At 44.5% G+C, this 19405-nt stretch overlaps 1 protein-coding gene across 7 annotated transcripts in view; it reads right to left on the bottom strand.

The window, feature by feature from the left end:
- Positions 1 to 11877, bottom strand: part of VWCE (von Willebrand factor C and EGF domains) — a 79770-nt gene extending 67893 nt beyond the window's left edge. For 6 of the 7 annotated variants that reach the window (XM_069965737.1, XM_069965735.1, XM_069965742.1 and 3 more), the window contains exons 1-4: positions 11369 to 11877; positions 3265 to 3359; positions 2775 to 2864; positions 13 to 54 (exon numbers count right to left, since the gene is read on the bottom strand). In XM_069965737.1, coding sequence (XP_069821838.1) covers positions 13 to 54; positions 2775 to 2864; positions 3265 to 3359; positions 11369 to 11475 — 334 coding nt within the window. In that variant the 5' untranslated portion in view covers positions 11476 to 11877. Of the gene's footprint in view, positions 1 to 12; positions 55 to 2774; positions 2865 to 3264; positions 3360 to 7428; positions 7458 to 11368 lie in introns of those variants that run through there. The other variant, XM_069965736.1, reaches the window with a different exon arrangement.
- Positions 11878 to 19405: the final 7528 nt, after the last annotated feature.

Genomic DNA, 19405 nt, shown 5'->3' on the forward strand with positions numbered 1-19405 from the left:
AGTGACACACACCTTTATCTTCCAGCTCTCGTTCATGTTCACTGGTATAATGATCTGAAATGAGACAATACTTTAGACTTCCTGGACTGCATACTGGATAGATAGAAGACACCAGGGCCGGCCTTAGGGTAGATGGCGCCCTGTGCGAAATTTGCTTTCAGCGCCCCCCCTCCCCCCCTCAAGTACCCCCAATCCCAATAAATACATAGTTATAATATTGTTGCCAAAACTATTACCACTACACAGTGAATACATATTGCCTCCATACTACAGCTGAACATTACCAATGATACCACTACGTAATGCCGCCACACCATGACCACTATCACTACCTCTACAGACCCTAAAACAGAGTGCAGTTGCATCCAGTGACTCTGACGTCTTCTTTTTTCTTTTTCTCCTCGCTATAAAGTCTTTCTCCAGAATTTGCCAGAGAAATAGTTTAGGCTCCTTGTTCCAGTTTTCCTATACAGTATAGACTACTCTGTAAACTCTCTGTTATATAGCCCCCTTATGTGCAGCATCCCCATAAATAGCCCCCTCATATGCAGCATCCTCATATATAGCCCCCCCTTGTGCAGCATCCCCATAGAGTGAATTCCACCCACCCATGCAGTGTCCCCCATAAAAAGAGAAATACAAAAATACTCACACTCCCCAGCAGATACTTTCTTTTCCCTAAGCTCTGGTCCCCGGAGGCTAATCAGAGAGCCAGGGAAGTAGCTAGGATTCATGGGGGCCCATAAAAATAAAAATGATGGGGTCCCATAAATCTTGTAGGCCCCCCCTCCCAATACACATACTCACTTGGCCCTGCACAGTCCCCCAGCGTCCCTTCATTCTCCCAGCTCCCCAGCACAGGAGTGCTGTCACGCCAGGGAGCTAGGAGAAAAAACGCCAGAGGACTGCGCTGGGCCAAGAGGAGGGCCGGAGCGGAGCCGCAGGCGTACGTGCAGGCCCGCATGACAGGGTTTGTAGGCGGTCCTGCACGTAGGCCGTAATGGGGGGAGGAGTGACGTGGGCGGCGTAAGCGCGGGCGGGCGGCATTCGGCGCCAGGACAGCGAGCAGTCCCACCCTCCCTCCCTGTAAGCGGCAATCCCCTCCTCTCTTTTTTGGTTGGTGTTGGGTGTGGGTAGCGGGTCTGTGGGCTGGGCCTCAGCAGTCGGGGTGGTGGCGGAGTTAGGGTGTCATTGCAGCCGCGGCGGGGGAGGTCCTTGGGGTTGGAAGTCAAATTGGTGGGGGGACGGGGGGATCATCGTGGGGTATGACCCTCCTCCTCAATAGTCGGAATCAGTTCTGGTGGTCTGGCGCAAATTTTGGGCTCTCACTGGGGTGTAGCACCAGAGAGCAATGGGTGGCATGATAGCCACAGGTGGATGGTGTCTCCGAGTTGGGCGGGGCAACTGGAGGCAATAACAAGAAAAACTATTACGATTAGTTAAGTGGGCGTCAGACCTTGTGTAGCTTCAAGGACCTCCTCTAAGAGTTTTAGTAGTTAATTATGGTTTTTTATTGCAAATTTTTATTCTATTATTCGTTGTTAATTGTTAATAAATATTGGCTGCTGTGGCCATAAATTTTCCAAACGGTGACTCTGTGTTTATTTACGAGGGGGGGGGATTGGGAGGGGGAAGGGGGAAGGGGACAAGTCTTTGGTGGGGTGGTGTCTGAAAGCTGACCGGGCTCTACAATACCAAAGTCATGAGTACGTATGTGCATGGGGAGGCTTGGATCTGGGGCATGTAGCTCTGAAGTCCCAAAGTGAGCTACAACAAGGTGTCCGACGAACCCACCAAAGCCTGGGCTGACACTGAAACTGCACAAATATTCCACCATTGTATACACCCACACAAAGGCATATTAGAGACACACAAATATGCACACACAATAGACTTTACATACAGTATATACAGCCAATCATACTAACATACTAGACACATTACATAAATACACAATAGATGGGTGCACACACATATTACATAGATGCACAAGTATGCAAACACACAAAAATTACACAGATATAACATATGCAGATTACATATAAATATACACACACATCTATAGTACTAACACTCACAGACACATGATGACACACATGCACCAACACACAGACATTGCACAGATATGCACTCTCACAGGCTGACTTTTTATCCAGGACAGGGAACTCCAGGGGATCTTCACATCTTCTCTTCTTCCAGCCTGGACCGTGCAGCCCCTCCCCCTCCTCACCCGACTGCAGAGCTGTATACCGGAGGGGTCACTGCAGGGGAAGGGGGGTCAGGAGAGAGGAGGGGGCCCTGCTGATGCTCTCTGAATCTTGCTGCCTGTTCTGTGTGTGTGGGGGGGGCACCAGCTAACAGGAAGACAGCTAAGCCTGTTTGTTCCCAGCCTGTGAGGTAATAACGACCTGTGCGCAGAGACTGCAGGGGAGGGACAGGCCCCTGGATCTTAGTTCAGGCAAAGAGCAGCCCTGCTACCCTGCAAAGGACCCCATCTTTAATGAATATTAATGAACTGTGAAAGGCAGCAGCGCCCTGACAGCCCTACTGCTTATACTGCCCTGCTATCAAAGCTAGATCCATGGAGGCAGACCAGCTTTGCCCTAATGGATCTAGCTTTTCCTCATGCTTCTACTTAACAGGGTCAGCACAGCAGCCGGCCCCAGCGCCCCCCTTTGTTTACTGGAGTGAGGTGCCCTGTGCAGTGGCACTGGTCGCACACCCCTAAGGCCAGCCCTGGAAGACACTTGGGTATAAGTAATACACATCATTACCAGTACAGGTGATGCCTTGATGGCCATCTCTGCAGGAACACATATTGGGGGCGATACAGAACCCACTTCCACAGCCGTAACTGCACAGAGCTAAACGACAAAGATTAGTCATGTTCAAAGTGTTACTTATAGCATGGTCATTTAAAAAAATCTAATAAATTCTATACCTAATTACCAAATACCAAATTTAATATTTTAAAGGAGGTGGCCTCGCTGCCGCGAATTGGTACACCGAGGGTGGTAGTCCTGCCCCAGAGCACCAAACTACCTCATTAGCATATGGATTACATTACAAAGAACACGAAAATGGCACAGGGGATGAAGCTAAGAAATTTACCTTCATCCTCAGTCTCCAGTGTGCTATGTGGGCATAGCAGGTTAGATGCTTCTAACCTGCTGATAGTTTCCCTTTAAGGAGAGTAATAAACAAATCTTCTAACATACAAAGAGTACTGTCAAGCTTATACCTAAAAGACTGCAGAAGACTTACGCTGTAGGCATAGTCCAGTGCCTGGTGAAACAGTCCAACCGGGACAACATCCACTGCCTATACCTGAGAAACAGATGTGTGGTCCAGAACGCATTCTGCAGAATAATGGAAAAAAATTATTGTCAAAAAAGATATATCATATTATTAAATGGCACAAAATTATTTTTGGTTATCATTCAAATACTGGTGGTATGGATGAAGACCTAGGTTCATTGTTAATGGTGGTGTTCTATATTTATGTACTAGCCCTCTAAGCTCTGCCCAGGATACAGGAAGAAAATACAGTGTAACACACCAAAAAAAGTACATAAAGTAATCTGTTGACAAAAAGGAGATAAAAGTTTTGGGAATGTGAATCTAGCTGCATTATTCCATTGTTGCCTACTTGGGACATATGGATTTTAAATAAGAGGGCTCCTTATTTTGTTCCCATTCAGTTAACCAGAGTACAAAACTGGCAATAAAGAAAAAAGGCAGTGATGTATTAGAACAGTCATGTCAAACTCTGGCCTGCGGCTCAAATCTGGCCCGTGGTGCCATTATTTTTGGCCCGCCATGCTTTTCCATTGCTGTGTTAAATCTGGCCCTCTTTACTTTGCAGCAGATTATAATATGAGTGGTCCGGATGGCCGCTCACACCGCCCATAGTATGATCTCGTAAGACACTATTGGGGGCTGGCTACTATGTATGACACTATTGGGAGGGCTGGATACTATATAAGACACTATTGTGGGGGGTGGCTACTATGAAAGGCACTATTGGGGGCTGGCTACTATGTATGACACTATTGGGAGGGCTGGCTACTATATGGGACACTATTGGGGGGGCTGGCTACTATATAGGGCACTATTAGGTGTGCTGGCTACTATATGGGTCACTATTGGGAGGGCTGGCTACTATGTGGGGCTCTAATAGTAGGCCTGGCTAGTATGTGGGGCACTATTGGGGGGGGGGGGGCTACTACATGGGGTACAATTATGGGATTACCTACTTGAGGGATATAATGGTTAACTACCATGTGGGGACAAATTACTTTAGGATAGGCAGTGCCAGGAATGCCACATGCACTTTTCATTAAATATCAAGATTGGCCTGCGACTTTGTCCAATTTTTGAATTTTGGCCCACTGTGTATTTGAGTTTGACACCCCTGTATTAGAAGGTCAGCACAGGGGAACTGTATGAAAGGTGGAGCTTGTTCCTGGTGGCAACTTCAGTCTGAAAAAAATTATCATGATTGGACAGCATGAACAGGGTGGTACAAGCTCTTGGTACTCATAGCAAAGGCTTTAGAGGATAGCGGTGGTCTGTTGCCGCCACTTCTACTCCATAGAGCGACAGCAGCAGCTCACTGCTATCACAGTCGTTTGTCTTTCAACATGTTGAAAGACAAACAACAGCGACGATCAGCCAACATTGTTCATGTTGGCTGATCGTTGCCATCTATTACACGGGACGATTATGGTCTGTAACGGCCAAATACGGCCAATAATCGTTCCGTGTAATAGGGCCTTTAGGGCGCGTTTGCACAGAAAGATTTATCTGACAGATTTGTTAAGCCAAAGCCAAGAACAGACTATAAACAGAGAACAGGTCATAAAGAAAAGACTAAGATTTCTCCTCTTTTCAGATCCATTCCTGGCTTTGGCTTAAAAAAATCTGTAAGATAAATCTCTTTGTGTAAACGCACCACGGAGGAGGACATATCACTTGTGCAGCCTGTTCAGCTGCACAGGGGTCCAATCTGATAGAGGGCCTGCCAGGCTAAGACTCTAAAGTGTCAGCTCAGCATGGCACATGTATGTAGTGGGCCCTCAGGCGGTATCAGCACCCGGGAAGTGTGGGCCTCCTGCTCCTGTGGGGATCACTTAAGGCCCTATTACACCAACAGATTTGAAGCCAAAACCAGGAACAGACTATAAACAGAGAACAGGTCATAAAGAAAAGACTGAGATTTCTCCTCTTTTCAAATCCACTCCTGGGTTTGGCTTTAAATCTTTGGCAGATAATCTGTCGTCAGATCTGTTGGTGGAATAGGGCCTTAAAGTGACACTGTCACCCCCTTTGTGCATTTTGACATCTCTACACAGGTGTAAAGGGTAAATTTAGCGTTTTTCATACCTTATTTTATATCATACGTCATGGTGTTTGTTCAAGTAAAAAGTCATCTTTTATCATCTGCAGATTGTATTAAGTGGACATGGCCTCACAGCATTAGCGCCACTTAGCCCCGCCCACAACTGCACAGTTGGTCCCGCCCCTTGACGCCCATTGGTTGGCTGACGTAAAGGGGGTGGGGTCTAGACCTTTCGGCCAGCCTGTTCCAATGGCCGGCGAGGGGCGGGGCCAACGGTGCCATTGTGGGCGAGGATAAGTGGGGCTAATGCCGCGAGGATACGCCCAATCTGCAGTTGATAAAAGGACACTTTTTACTTGAACAAACACCATGACGTATGATATGAAATAAGGTATGAAAAATGCTAAATTTACACATTACACCTTTGTAGAGATGTCAGAATGCACAAAGGGGGTTACAGTGTCACTGGATGCTGTGCCAGGCTGAGGCTGGTTTTTCTCTCTCTTCGCTGCTGTTGCTGACAGCCCCTCCCCCTCCTATACTCCACTGTCTGGCATACCTTGTGTGAGGAGGAGAGGAGAGAGAGCATGTGATGACAGGGGCTGGAAGGATCCTGCAGAGTTATGGCTGCCAGAGATGGGACTGTTAACAGGCGCAACAGCAGCAGCTCTGACAGTGAGTGATTATTGTCAGTGTGTCTGTCAGGCTGCTGGAAGTTGTAAGATAGAGGGTGGACTGTGTAAGAGAAATCACAGAGCCCCCCACCCTCTGATGCTGTAAGTTTATGCCTTTTTTGCCAATAACTGTGTTCCCCTCCCCCCCTGCAGCATGGTTGTTTTTCTCTTTTATCTCCCCCTAAGCAGCCACAGACAGTACATGTACCCCACCTGTGCAGCCACATACAGTACATGTATCCCACCTGTGCAGCCACATACAGTACATGTATCCCACCTGTGCAGCCACATACAGTACATGTATCCCACCTGTGCAGCCACATACAGTACACGTATCCCACCTATGCAGCCACATACAGTACATGTATGCCACCTGTGCAGCCACATACAGTACATGTCTCCCACCTGTGCAGCCACATACAGTACATGTATCCCACCTGTGCAGCCACATACAGTACATGTATTACACCTGTGCCCTAGCAGTGATTAAGGGCCCATTTGTTCTATCCCCTATTAGGGCTGTTCTGGAGTCACCTCCACACTCTGAGCTGTATATACTCTTATTCCCCACACAGCATTCAGTGTACAATGCACCCAGGACCCTCCAAGTACAACAGCTGCAAACACTACAACTTCCAGCATTTACTGCAGTCTGCAGTCCTCAGAATGTGCTGGGATTTGAAGTACAAATGAGTAGACAATTTAAGGGGCTGTCCTCTTAGAAACTACAACTCTCAGCATTCTCAGAGAGCTTCATAAGTGTAAGGCATTCTGAGAGTTGTAGTTATTGTTATACTGGGAGTTGTGGTCACAGATACATCAGTCCAAGATGGGACCAGGTATGCATGTCGCTTCTGATGGGTTCTTTATTTGGGTGCCCCCCATGATCAGTTCTATTGGTTGGCCACAGGTACCTCAGTCCCACACTGGAGCCTGCACAGACTACAGTAAAGTCCTTTAGTGGGCCCTGGCATCTGTGCTGCGCTGTAGAGCCCTCCTGGGCATACATTTGTGTGCGACTTTAAGGCAGAAAGGTGGAGAAACAAATAGGTTATGGGGGCCCAAATACATTTTTGCCACAGGGGCCCTCTGGAGTCTGTGTCCGCCCCTGACGCACATGTTCATTAGTCAGTCAAAAAAGAGAGGGTGTGGGAGGGAAGAGGCGTGCATGCTGTGGCTCAAAATCACTTCTGTGGCACTTTATATTACAGGTCATACAATATTACAAGACGCAAGAGCACAGCAACAAGACACACAGGGGAATTTGATAATCTTGTGGCCTCAGACATCGGCTGATTCATTAAAAGGCAATTGATTGTAGCGGCTGTCCCATATGCTGCACTTCGCAATGTATGATAGCTACAGTATATAAATAATGCTATATTAATAATAATAAAAAAATAATTAATTCACCTCAACTTTTCATAACCGATCGTCATACATTAAATACATGATCTGCATTTGGGGTGTGCTTGGCAATTCCACTTACACAGATTCATGGGTATAAAAGACCAATCCTAGCTTTAGTTAGTACTATGCTGCAGGTAAGTTTTAAGTCCTTTTGAAAATAAAACATGCAACTGAACAGAAACTAAATGCCTGAATATCAAAGCTCTAACTAAACAAAATAAGGTGTCCTCACCTATAGATAAACTTAACTGTACAACAAAATGACCAGATTCCCTACACAAGGCTCTTGTAGCTTTATTGCCTCCTATACCCAGACAACACTTCCCCAGCCTGATGCACTGGGGAAGCTAGTGCCCTCCTGTCAGCTTAGGAAGCAACAGAAGGGGCCGTCTGATTGATCCTTAGATCATTTGGGCAGCCCATTGAACAGCCTATTACACGGAGGGACACGCTGCAGACCATCGCTTTGAACATCATGAACTTCCAAAATGATCTTTCAACTCATGTATGTCGCCGGCTGATCAATGCCTTTCAACATTTGCCATCACACTGAATGATTATCAGCCTGAGCGGTTGGTAATCGGCGAAGTAAGGTTGATAATAGGGCCTTTATTATGAGAAATACATTTTTACAGGCAAAATACTGCAGTCATTGGCCACCATGGTTTTGCCTGCATGCCTTTCCCACATTGTCAGTCTGTACCCTTGTTTGCAGTCTTTTCTTACCAAAGCCGTGGACTAAGCTGAGCAGTCTACACCTGAATTGAATGAGGACTGTGCAGAAACCATGGGGGAAATTTATTATTGTGCGCCTTGGCATATGCCAGGGGAAAGCTTCAGATTTTTGCACAAACAACTCGCTTTGCACAAAAATTTTCCTTGGCGTTCACTCCACTTGCTCGATGGGTGGCCTCTTCTCGCATCAGACTTTTTATGGTTTATGCCTGCAAACAGGCATAAAGATGGCACAAATCTACACCTGCTCTGCCAGATTTACTAAGAGGTATGCGCCTCTTCATAAATCCTGCAGGGTGCATGGTATGGAAGCTTTATTTAAGACCACCGTACGTGTGCTAGAGTCATGCATGTGTCTACTTCAGCCTACCCACCGAAACGTATTCTTAACCTACTCAAGACTGACCTTCCAAATGAAGCTCAAATGACCAGTCAAAGGGTCCATTGCAGTTTTTTAAATATGCAGCATGCACTAGGAATAGTGTTTTTCTACTAGGCCTTTATAGGTTTTTTCCTGTATGTGGCTCAGACAATGGAATGTTGTATAGAGATTTGTTTTCAGGCAATATTCCATAGGTAAAAGATTTGCAAATTAGAATCAGTAGGCCTCCCCTTCCTAAGCTGCTATCTACAGAGGTTTGCTTTGTATAAGATGGTTTTCTTTTTTTAAGAGAAGAACTTATTTGCACACATTCAGCCCATGAAGCATTGCCTGACAATAAAACTTTCTATTTACCAAGGGTTCTCTTCAACAAGAAAGATTACCCCTAAAGCTGTGTCATCTCTAGATCCATCCAACATCCAAGTACTGTTCTTTCTACCTTCAGGGAGCATCTACAGATGGGCATCTCATGCTACAGACCTTGCCTGTAGTGCAAGGTCTGTGACATCGTGCTATACTTGCCCATATTCTCCACACAAAGTTGTATATATAGGCCTGTATTTAGTATAGTATCTACACTATTTATTTTTATAGCACCACAACATTTTGTTTGGCTTATTAAAGTGAATGGACAAGTGAGGCTTTCTCTCAGCTTCCCGTTTTGACAAATTGTCGACATAGAACCCAATGAAAGGGTATAATTATGATGTGAATGCAGCCTGATCAATCCCTATCCCCACTTGGGCCTACAATCAATTCCACATGAACCTGTACGCTTTTGGAGTGTGGGAGGAAATCGTAGTAAACAAAAGAAACTTATGAAAACATGGTGAGCACATACCACCCTAGGCAGATGTTGATTTTGGTAAGATTTGATCTAGGATTCTAAAGCAGTAAGGCAACAGTGCCAACCACTGACTCATTGTACTGTGCCCTGGATGTATTTATGCACCTATCGTATTATATATGTATATATCGGTGTTCTATTATTTAAGGCTTCATCCACACTGTATATAGCTACAAGGTATGATTTCATCCATCCATTGCTATTAGACAACTATTGGAGATAGAGAAGTGATTCAGTATAGGGATATTCAGCCACAGTGCCATCATAACAGTGCAAGCCACAGTGCCCAACAATGAACTGAGAACATGAAAAAAGTTCCCAGCATACAGACTTCACTGTGAGAAAAGCACTTGCTGGTTTATTGACCATGTAATGTTTTAATGTTTGGGGTTGAAACTGAGCTATTCTGAAGCTGAAGAAAGAAATATCACATGGAAATGTGTGGTGAATATGACAGCAATTACCTTTCTTAAAGCGTTATGAAGCACACTGAACCAATTAGTAAAAAAAAAAAATTATTCCGCTGCTAGAAGTTTGGGTATCCATGGATACAAGCAGGCCAGGTTGGTATTGTGTGCAAGCCCAATTGGATCAGAATTTACCGCCTCGGCATAGTCGTATCCATAGATACCCAGGGGTTACAGACATACAAAGCATGGGGGAGATTTATCAAACATGGTGTAAAGTGAAACTGTCTCAGTTGCCCCTAGCAACCAATCAGATTCCACCTTTCATTCCTCACAGACTCTTTGGAAAATGAAAGGTGGAATCGGATTGGTTGCTAGGGGCAACTGAGCCAGTTTCACTTTACAAAATGTTTGATAAATCTCCCCCCTTGTTTATATGGAATAGGCTGCACTTTTTGTGAATAGTTTCAACAATGAAACTAGTCACAAAGGCAGCCATAATTGTGTCAGCTACAATGCCCAATTACAAGGCCAACCATAGGTGCCCATACCAGTAGCAAGGTGTCCCATAACATTACAGGCACTGCATCTTTTACTTTGCAGCAGTTTCTCCATCAATACCCCTATAGTATTCTCAGCCACAGTGTTAAAGCAAAGTCAACTATAGTTTCCTGTAAAAGTGCCAACCGGTGATATACACAATGATGCCATAGCAGTCAGCCAAAGTACCTTCATAACATTGCAGCCATTGTAGTTCTAACAAGATCCCAGCTAGATAACTCCCATGGTCTAGTGTGCACCCATAACAATGCAAGTACATTGCTCCTCACAGTGGCCTGTAGCATTGCCAACCAGAGTGCCCAGTGCCAGATATGGTACCACAAAACACACACAGCAAGGACACCCCATTTACCAAACCCTTATAACACTGCAACTACAGCTTCCCTTCCTACAGTGAGAGTACAGTATACTACGGCACAGTGCTAACATTTACAATGGAGCTTATCCCTATCCACAGTGTCAATATAACAGTGGCCCATAACATAGTCCTTAGTACTATGGTGGCAAATGGTGACAATAATGGTGCCCCTAAAATAATGCCAGCAGGACTGCCTTATACGAATATCAGAAACATTGGCCCAGATTATCAATTTGCCTGAAAGCAAAATTGTCTGGTGTTGCCCATAGCAACCGATCTGAGCACAGCTTTCATTATACCAGAGCGCGGTAAGAGATGAAAGCTGAGCTGTGATTGGTTGCTATGGGCAAAATCAGACAGTTTTGCTTTCAGGCAGATTGATGATTCTGGGCCAGTGGCAGCCAGACTGTCCCATAGCAGCGCCAGCCATAGTGCCCCCATAACACAGTCAACCACTTGCAGATAGTCACATGAAGGAAGACTTACTGCTCATCATATTGTAATGTGGGTTTTCTGTGTGTAATTCAGTGTATTATAATAGAGGCAGACGTGTCATGATGTTCTCCATCACAGCCATGTATGTGTGTCTAGTGCAGTGTAAGCACCATCCTGATGTAATGCAGGATGTAATCACAGTTGCTGTGTCAATATACCTCTGTGCTGTCAGCGCTGGCGGCTTCTTTCTCCCGTTGTAAATTCTCCCTTCTCTTCCAGCAGTTAGGAGGAGTATGCAGGACACCCTCATCCAAAATGGGATCATGATGAGCTCTCGAACCAGCCCCAAATCCAGCAGTGACCAATAGTGAGTGGGATCTCCTTTCGCTCTCTCTCTGCTCTCTATTGTATCTCTGTCACCTTTACGCCAAATAAAAACTTCTTTCCTGTCCGGCCACTCTTTTTTTAACCTACAGAATTTCTGCTTTGTGCTTGAGCTTCATTGACATGTTCTACCCCTTTCTTGTCCCCTGATCATCTGTTCCCTAACTCTGTGTCCCTCTCTCACCCGCCTTCTCTCTTTCTTCTATCTCTCTTTAGATCTCTGCTTTCTTCTTGCCTCTTTTTTTCCCTAATGCGTGTCCCTAGCAGAGTCCCATCCCAAGCTATCACCTTCGAAAACTCTCCATCCTCCTCTCTCTCTATAGCTCTCCCTCCTTTGACTCACTTTCTCCCTCTCTGCTCTGCTGCTGATGAATTTGATGGGATAGGAGCCCCTCACATCATAGTAAGAAGGAAGTGGCCCCACAGTGACATCTGGGAACGGATAGAAAGCTTTGCCAGATGCAGATCTCTCTATCCGCTCCCAGATGTCACACTCTCTGATGTGCCAAGATTGCGTGTGTCTCTATCTGTTCTGCGCAAGTGTGTGCTTCTATGTAGTGTTTATTAAGAAACTGCATGTGTGTGACTGTGTATATCTCCTGGAAAAGCCTCAGGACTTGTGTTCTAAACTTTCCGGTACTAAACATAAACAAGTATCTGTAACACTCAGTCTAGGACGTAACCTCCCGGAGAGATACGAAAGGGGTTAAAGAGTACAGATTTTGGCTGAGGAGGAGTTTGCTTACTTATTGCTAAATAGACTTCGGAAAAATCGAAGGTTAGTTTAAGGTCATTAGTCATTTACTATGGTTTATTATCAGTTTTGATGCTATTATTTGTTTCAATTTATATACCGCCATCGCCATTTTAGCCTGGATTATTATTATGTTCTAATACTAGTACTTATACTTGGGTGATCACCTTAACGGTATGTTTGCACTATAAAAAATCCATTGAGGTATACCCTTAAGCCCATTTTATATGAAGCCATTATCTGCCGTATTTGGCCTTTACGAGCGATATTCGTCTTGTGTGTTAGAAGACAACCATCAGCTAATCGTTGTCTTTCAACATTTTGAAAAATGAACGCTCAAAATAGCAGTAATATGCTGCCGGCGCTCTGCATAATAGGAGCAGCGACAACAGACCGCCACTATCTTCTATGGGCTGCCCCCCGCGCAGATCCCCGCGGTCCCCCTGGCTCTTACCTGGACGCTGCCCACACCTGGAATAGCGCCGACAGCTCCGATTTGGTGCATTTGTGTATGAACATAACCTTTAGTCATGGCTGAAGAAAAACATGTCTGCCTATTTCCAGAAAAAGCACTTCTCCTGTCTCCAGTATAGATGTGGTTTTGCAACTCAGTTCCATCAACGTTAATGGAGTTTAATTGTAATACCACACACAACCTGAGGACAGGGGTGGTGCTGTTTTTGAAAGAAAGTAGCTGTTTTGTTTTGTTTTTTAAACCTGTATAACCCCTTTAAAGTGACACTGTCACCCCCTTTTTGCATTATGACTTCTCTACACAGGTGTAAAGGGTAAATTTTGCAGTTTTTACACCTTATTTTATATCATATGTCATGGTGCTTACCAAACCCTTATAACATAATCTGCAGATTGCACCACCTGGTCCTACCATAAGGCATTTAGATATCTAGGAAAAACTGTCTACTCAATCCAGTTATTATGGCTGCACCATTTTGGTTATTTTGATAACGTCCGATTTTTAGGGGCTATATGTATACATTTGTCATCTAAGTTTAGCATATGTTGTGGGTTAGCAACACTAGAAAAGAGCCCTGCCCATATGTGTTACACAGAAATAACGTGATCTGAGGTCATCCTAAATTACCTAAACCTTTAAAAAAAAATGAATGTGGTCCCTAAAGCAGATATACAAAAATGTGCCTTATTGGTCATTTCATATCCTATAATGTAACGATGTTCTACAAGGTCTCAGGGGCTCAGACACTATCTGCACTTGGCTGTAAGGTTTGTTATGGTAGAGAGAGAAGGCATCCCCTCCCCCTCTCTCTGCACTTACTTCCATGATCACTTTTTACTATTTGTTTGCTTGGGAACACATCTGGAACAAATCAGCAGTCCGTTGCTCCAGGCATTATCCTTTGTACTTGTTGCAGACCCCATAACTTCCACACTCAACTGGTAAAATGAACTCCAGCCCAGTCCTTACTCTCAGTGTGTGGATCACGCAGTGTCCACACAAGAGGCTTTTAACTAAACCTATTTTCGGGCTTCCGGCTTTGCACACCCTAATCACACACACAGACACAATACAAAACTTTGTTTGTATGATGGTATCCAGACAGGCAGACAAAATGGGTGCTGTATCTCTGGGTAAGTATGTTGAGAATTTTCTGCAGATGTCTTTAGAAAAAAAGCAATAAAAGGATCTCATTATCTATAACTGAAGAAAGAAAGCCAGGACTTGGAAAACATCAAGTTCATTGGGATTACTAGTATTGCAGACCAGTCATATATACACTGGACATGTATGACAACACATGGCCTTATAGTCGCTCTTGTATCATATGTGCCGGAAATGGTAAACCTATAGCTTATACAATCTAATATAAACTGTATGTTTTAGGAATACTAACATTTAAAAGCTATGTAAGGTCACTATGTTGTAGTGGCGCAGTGGCAGTATATGTAAAAATTACATGTAATGGCCAAAATTCAGCTACCTGCCCCCCTGTCCTGACAAAACTCAAAGTGCAATCATCCCCCAAAGCCCCCCAAACACTAGCAGAATTTTGTGCAGAAAAGCACAGGAATGGCCATTACATGTAATTTTTACATATACTGCACCCCCTGCTGGACACTCCACATGAATTACACCTGATTCGTGACATCACAGTTTTTTAGAGAAATCGAAGCCTGCCTGATCTTCTAATTTGACGGAAATAGTATTATATTGCATTTCCTGTAATTAGGGTATATTAGGAATTTGGCTAACTTTGCTTATGTAATAACATATGAAAAAAATTGTTTTTGGTCAGAGTTGTCCTTTAACCTCTTAAGGACATATAACTTACCGGTACGTCATATGTCCGCACTTGCACTTCAAAGCGGGGCCGCGCGGCGGCCCCGCTTTGAAGTGCCGCGATCCCGGGTGCCGCGAGTAGCCCGGGACCGCTGCTATTAGCGGGCACGGTCTGATCGCCGTGCCCGCTAATTAGCTAATCGGAGGCAGCTGTCAAAGTTGACAGCTGCCTCCGATTACCGGAGGCAACGTTTCCCTGGGGTCTAGTGGGGGAGATCGCTCCTCTGGGACCTTGTCCCGGAGGAGCGATCTCCGTTACTGATGCCGGCCGGGGACGCGTCCAAAATGGCGCCGTCCTCGGCTCGGCACTCGTTCGTTTTCGGCTGCAGCAGCCGAAAGCAAACGAGTGCCGATCTCATGGATCTCTGCAGCATATCTATGCTGCAGAGATCTCAATGAGAGATCCAAGTGTATATACTAGAAGTCCCCTAGGGGGGCTTCTAGTATATGTGTAAAAAAAAAAAATAAAGTGTTGTTAATAGTAAAAAGCCCCCTCCCCTAATAAAAGTCTGAATCACCCCCCTTTTCCCAGGTTTTAAATAAAAGTAAACAAATAAATAAATAAATAAACATGTTTGGTATCGCCGCACACATAATCGCCCGAACTATTAATTAATCACATTCCTGATCTCGTACGGTAAACGGCGTCAGCGCTACAAAAATCCCAAAGTGCAAAATTGCGCATTTTTGGTCGCATCAAATCCAGAAAAAATGTAATAAAAAGCGATCAAAAAGACGTATATGGGCAATCAAGGTACCGATAGAAAGATCACATCATGGCGCAAAAAATGACACCTCGCACAGCCCCATAGACCAAAGGATAAAAGCGCTATAAGCCTGGGAATGGAGCGATTTTAAGGAACGTATATTGGTTAACAACGGTTTGAATTTTTTACAGGCCATCCGATACAATATAAGTTATACATGTTATATATCGTTTTAATCGTAACAACTTGAGGAACATGCATAACAAGTCAGTTTTACCCCAGGGCGAATGGCGTAAAAACACATTTCCCCCAAATAAAAGAAATGCGTTTTTTTTTTCAATTTCACCACACTTTGAATTTTTTTCTGGTTTCGCAGTGTACTTTATGCAAAAATTCAGCCTGTAATTGCAAAGTAAAATTAGTGACGCAAAAAATAAGGGGTCATGTGGGTTTCTAGGTGGAAAAATGCAAGTGCTATGACCTTTTAAACACAAGGAGGAAAAACCGAAAACGTAAAAACGAAAATGGGCCACGTCCTTAAAGGGTTAAGGGGGTTGTCTGACATTTTAAGAAAGTTGCCTAGGAGCAGGAAATGTAATTGTGATGCTGTCATGTGCATCATTCACATGACTGCTGGAGCGAATCACATACTGCAGTGATGTTTTCACGTACAGCATGAGAGCACCAAGGCTAGTGATTGGCTACAACATCACATGAATGATGTATTGTACATGACATTAACACTATAGGAACAGTGGGAAGGTTAAATGCATGAGTATGAGGTCATTTATTTTAATATTTGCTTTTAGGTAACTTTCTTATTATCCCTAGAAATAAGAAGTTTCAAGGCACTATAGGGGCATATAAGGGGCACTTACCCATATCCTATGCGCCATTTCAGTAATATTAGGAGTTTAATCCCTATACTAATAAGTCATTTTGATGCGATAGTCCTGCCCCCAGTGCACCAAAATCACTTATTAGCATAGGGATTAAACTTCTCCTATCACGGAAATGTTGCCGAGGATGAAGGCAAGAAAATTACCTTCATCCTTTCTGCCCTGTACCCTTATAGGGAGATATCAGCAGGTTAGATACTTCTAACCCACTGATACTTTCCCTTTAAATGCAAAACTAGCTTTTAGAGAATTTCTGGACATGATGGATTCTCTCCAATGTCCTGCTGCACTCATATGTCTTAAATATTAGATGTTATTTGTCTATGTTGCACTCAGTTCCACTCCATCTGTGAGTGGTTGAGGTTTCTCCGTAAACCTCTGCTGGGTTCCCTGAGGACGATGCTGTGTACATTTATCTTGTTTTTAAATTTTTGGGTTTTTTTAAGCATTGTTCTGACCCTCTGTTTAACGTCCTGTCGCAAATCATAACAAAACATGATCAGGATGCGTTGCGCTCATGATAAATTATACTTCTACTATAAACATGTTAGAAGGATATTTCCCTCCCCAGTCCCTTATCTGTGTCCAGGATTCACTCTGTGTTGCTATTGGCAGATAATCCTTCCAAAAAAAAAGTGAGGTACCAGAGAGGGGTCCGCAGCCTCAATTGTGAAGTTGCTCCGGGATAACACCATACATTGAATACACCAGAACAGCATTGCCTACGGATCAAAATGTATTGACTACGTCTATTTTTCTTGTTCCCTAATCTTCCCCACAATTCCATGTCCTATAGGACAGCTTCATGCATGGTGGGTTCATTCTTTTCTGCCTTGTTCATGAACAGAACGTCAGAATTACAGAAAAAAAGATATAGCGTGTACTTTAGTAACCCAGGACTACAACATACAGCCAAGGCTAGAAGCCTACTATATACATTATACTCCGCACTATAACAACATTCTAACAAAGTTCTACATGTCAATCAACAAGTGATAAGGGATAGGGAAGTGGAAAAGAGAGAAAACCAAGGGGAATCACAAGCAGGGGAGGATTAACTTTACCATAGGCCCCGGGCTGTTCACCAAGCCTGGGCCCCCCACCCCACTGTAACTATGGCAGCACTAGCCTGGCGTTCATAGTACAGGACAGATAATGTCATGATGTCCTGATTTGTGCAAAATTGCCATAAAAAAACTGTGATTTTTTTTTCCAATCATGGCGGAAGTGTAGCCAGGAGACAGTGCACCACTGAAAGTATAAGTCTTTTTGGGTGGTCATGGCCCCCCCAGGAGCTCAGGGCCCCAGGCTGCCGCCCAGAACGCCCCTATTATAATCCACTACTGATCACAAGTAAGCTTTATTGAGAGACAGACATGACAAGGGATGTGGGGGAAGGAGAGGGGGATTTAAGCAACTCTGTACCCACAATCTGACCCCCCCCCCCAAACCACTTGTACCTTCCGATAGCTGCTTTTAATCTAAGATCTGTCCTGGGGTCCGTTCGGCAGGTGATGCAGTTATTGTCCTAAAAAACAACTTTTAAACTTGCAGCCCCATGCCCAACGGCCGGGGCTTAGAGTATCTGTGCCCTAACCTTGCACCACCCCTCCGTCCCTCCTCCCCATCCTCTTCATCATTAGGAATGCCACTAGAACTTTTTTTCCTGTCTGAACATTGCACAGGTGCCTTAACGATTCAGCCCATATTCAGTATTCACACAGCTGATGAATAGGAGATAATCTGCCTGGAGCATTCCTAATGATGAGGAGGGCGGGGAGGAGGTACAGAGAGGGTGTGCCAGCCTAATACATACGCAATCTAGGCCACGGACGTTGGGCACAGGGCTGCCAATTTAAAAGTTGTTTTTTAGGACAATAACTGCATCACCTGCCGAACGGACCCCAGGACAGATCTTGGATTAAAAGCAGCTATACAAAGGTACAAGCGGTTTGGGGGGGTCAGATTGTGGGTACAGAGTCGCTTTAATCCTCTTTTTCGTCAACCTCTGGACTGTCCAGGATGCAATGGTTTCTGAGCAAGTGTGAACCAGCCTACTGCAGTCCTGGATGGGCACCTTTTCCCACATAATAACCATGTGATTTCAGCAAGCTATATTCCAGCATGTATAGACTCAACAGTATGATCTCCAGGAAAAAGTCTAAACATTACAAAACAGCACAACAGGTAGCTCCTGAGAACAGAGTTTCTGAGTTAATTTTCGAAGGTTCCCAACAGGGCCTGCACAAAAGGAGACCTTGGGCAGTACCTGTTGTTGCATATCCACAGAAATCTTGCCAGGATAATTGTTCCTTTCTTTCTGAACCAGACTCCCAGGAACTTGATTGAATAGAGAAAGAGAGTGAGTCAATGGGAGAACAGGACTACTCTCTGAAAAGCGCGGGTTACAAATGCTTCAAGGTTTTTGCACCTCAGCAGTACAAAGCAGATTATAAGTTGCTAGAGAGATACCTTGGATGCAACTAAGGTGGGTAATGCTTTTTCCTCAGAAGGCCCAGTGGGGTGTCCTCCTCTGTGTCTCCGGTGTCCTCAGCCACTACCGTCTACAGCCGTGCGGCAGCCAGTGATTGGCTGAGCAGGCGGCCCTCTCCAGACAAGAGGGACAGCCTGCTCAGCCATTCACTGGTTGCAGAACAGTCTCATCTGGCTGGTGGTGGCTGAAGACACAGGAGACACAGAGGGAGGAGCACGGACAGGTAAGTATTGCACCAAAACAGCTAAACAACTGTTGCAAACCAAATTTTTAAAAACTTTAAAAGCTTGTTTCTAGTATGAAATAATTTTTCCTTTAGAAGTGAAAAATATTTTATATTACCCATTAAATGCACCAACCACTCTGTACTGAGGAAGGGCAAGGACCCAGAAACAGCAGTCTACAGATGATGTACTCCTTCTTGAAGGGAAGCCTCTAGTTTTATAGTGTGAAACTTTTTAATTCAGTCTGAAAATACAACTAATGTGCTAAAAGCAGGCTTTAGTGTTGCACCTCGGGTGACATTATTATAAGGGTATTCCAAACGTAGAAAAGAGAGCTTGCACTCACCCAAAAAGTAGCTGCAAATCAATCCATTTATTCAGTCTTGGCAGACGTGAGTGGGGAGAGGAAGTGAAAGCAGAGACGTCCTGATGGCTACAGACTGTTTCCCGTGGCTAACCACGCATCTTCCGGCCTG

Source organism: Dendropsophus ebraccatus, chromosome 4 (assembly GCF_027789765.1).
Source record: "Dendropsophus ebraccatus isolate aDenEbr1 chromosome 4, aDenEbr1.pat, whole genome shotgun sequence".
NCBI lineage: Eukaryota > Metazoa > Chordata > Amphibia > Anura > Hylidae > Dendropsophus > Dendropsophus ebraccatus.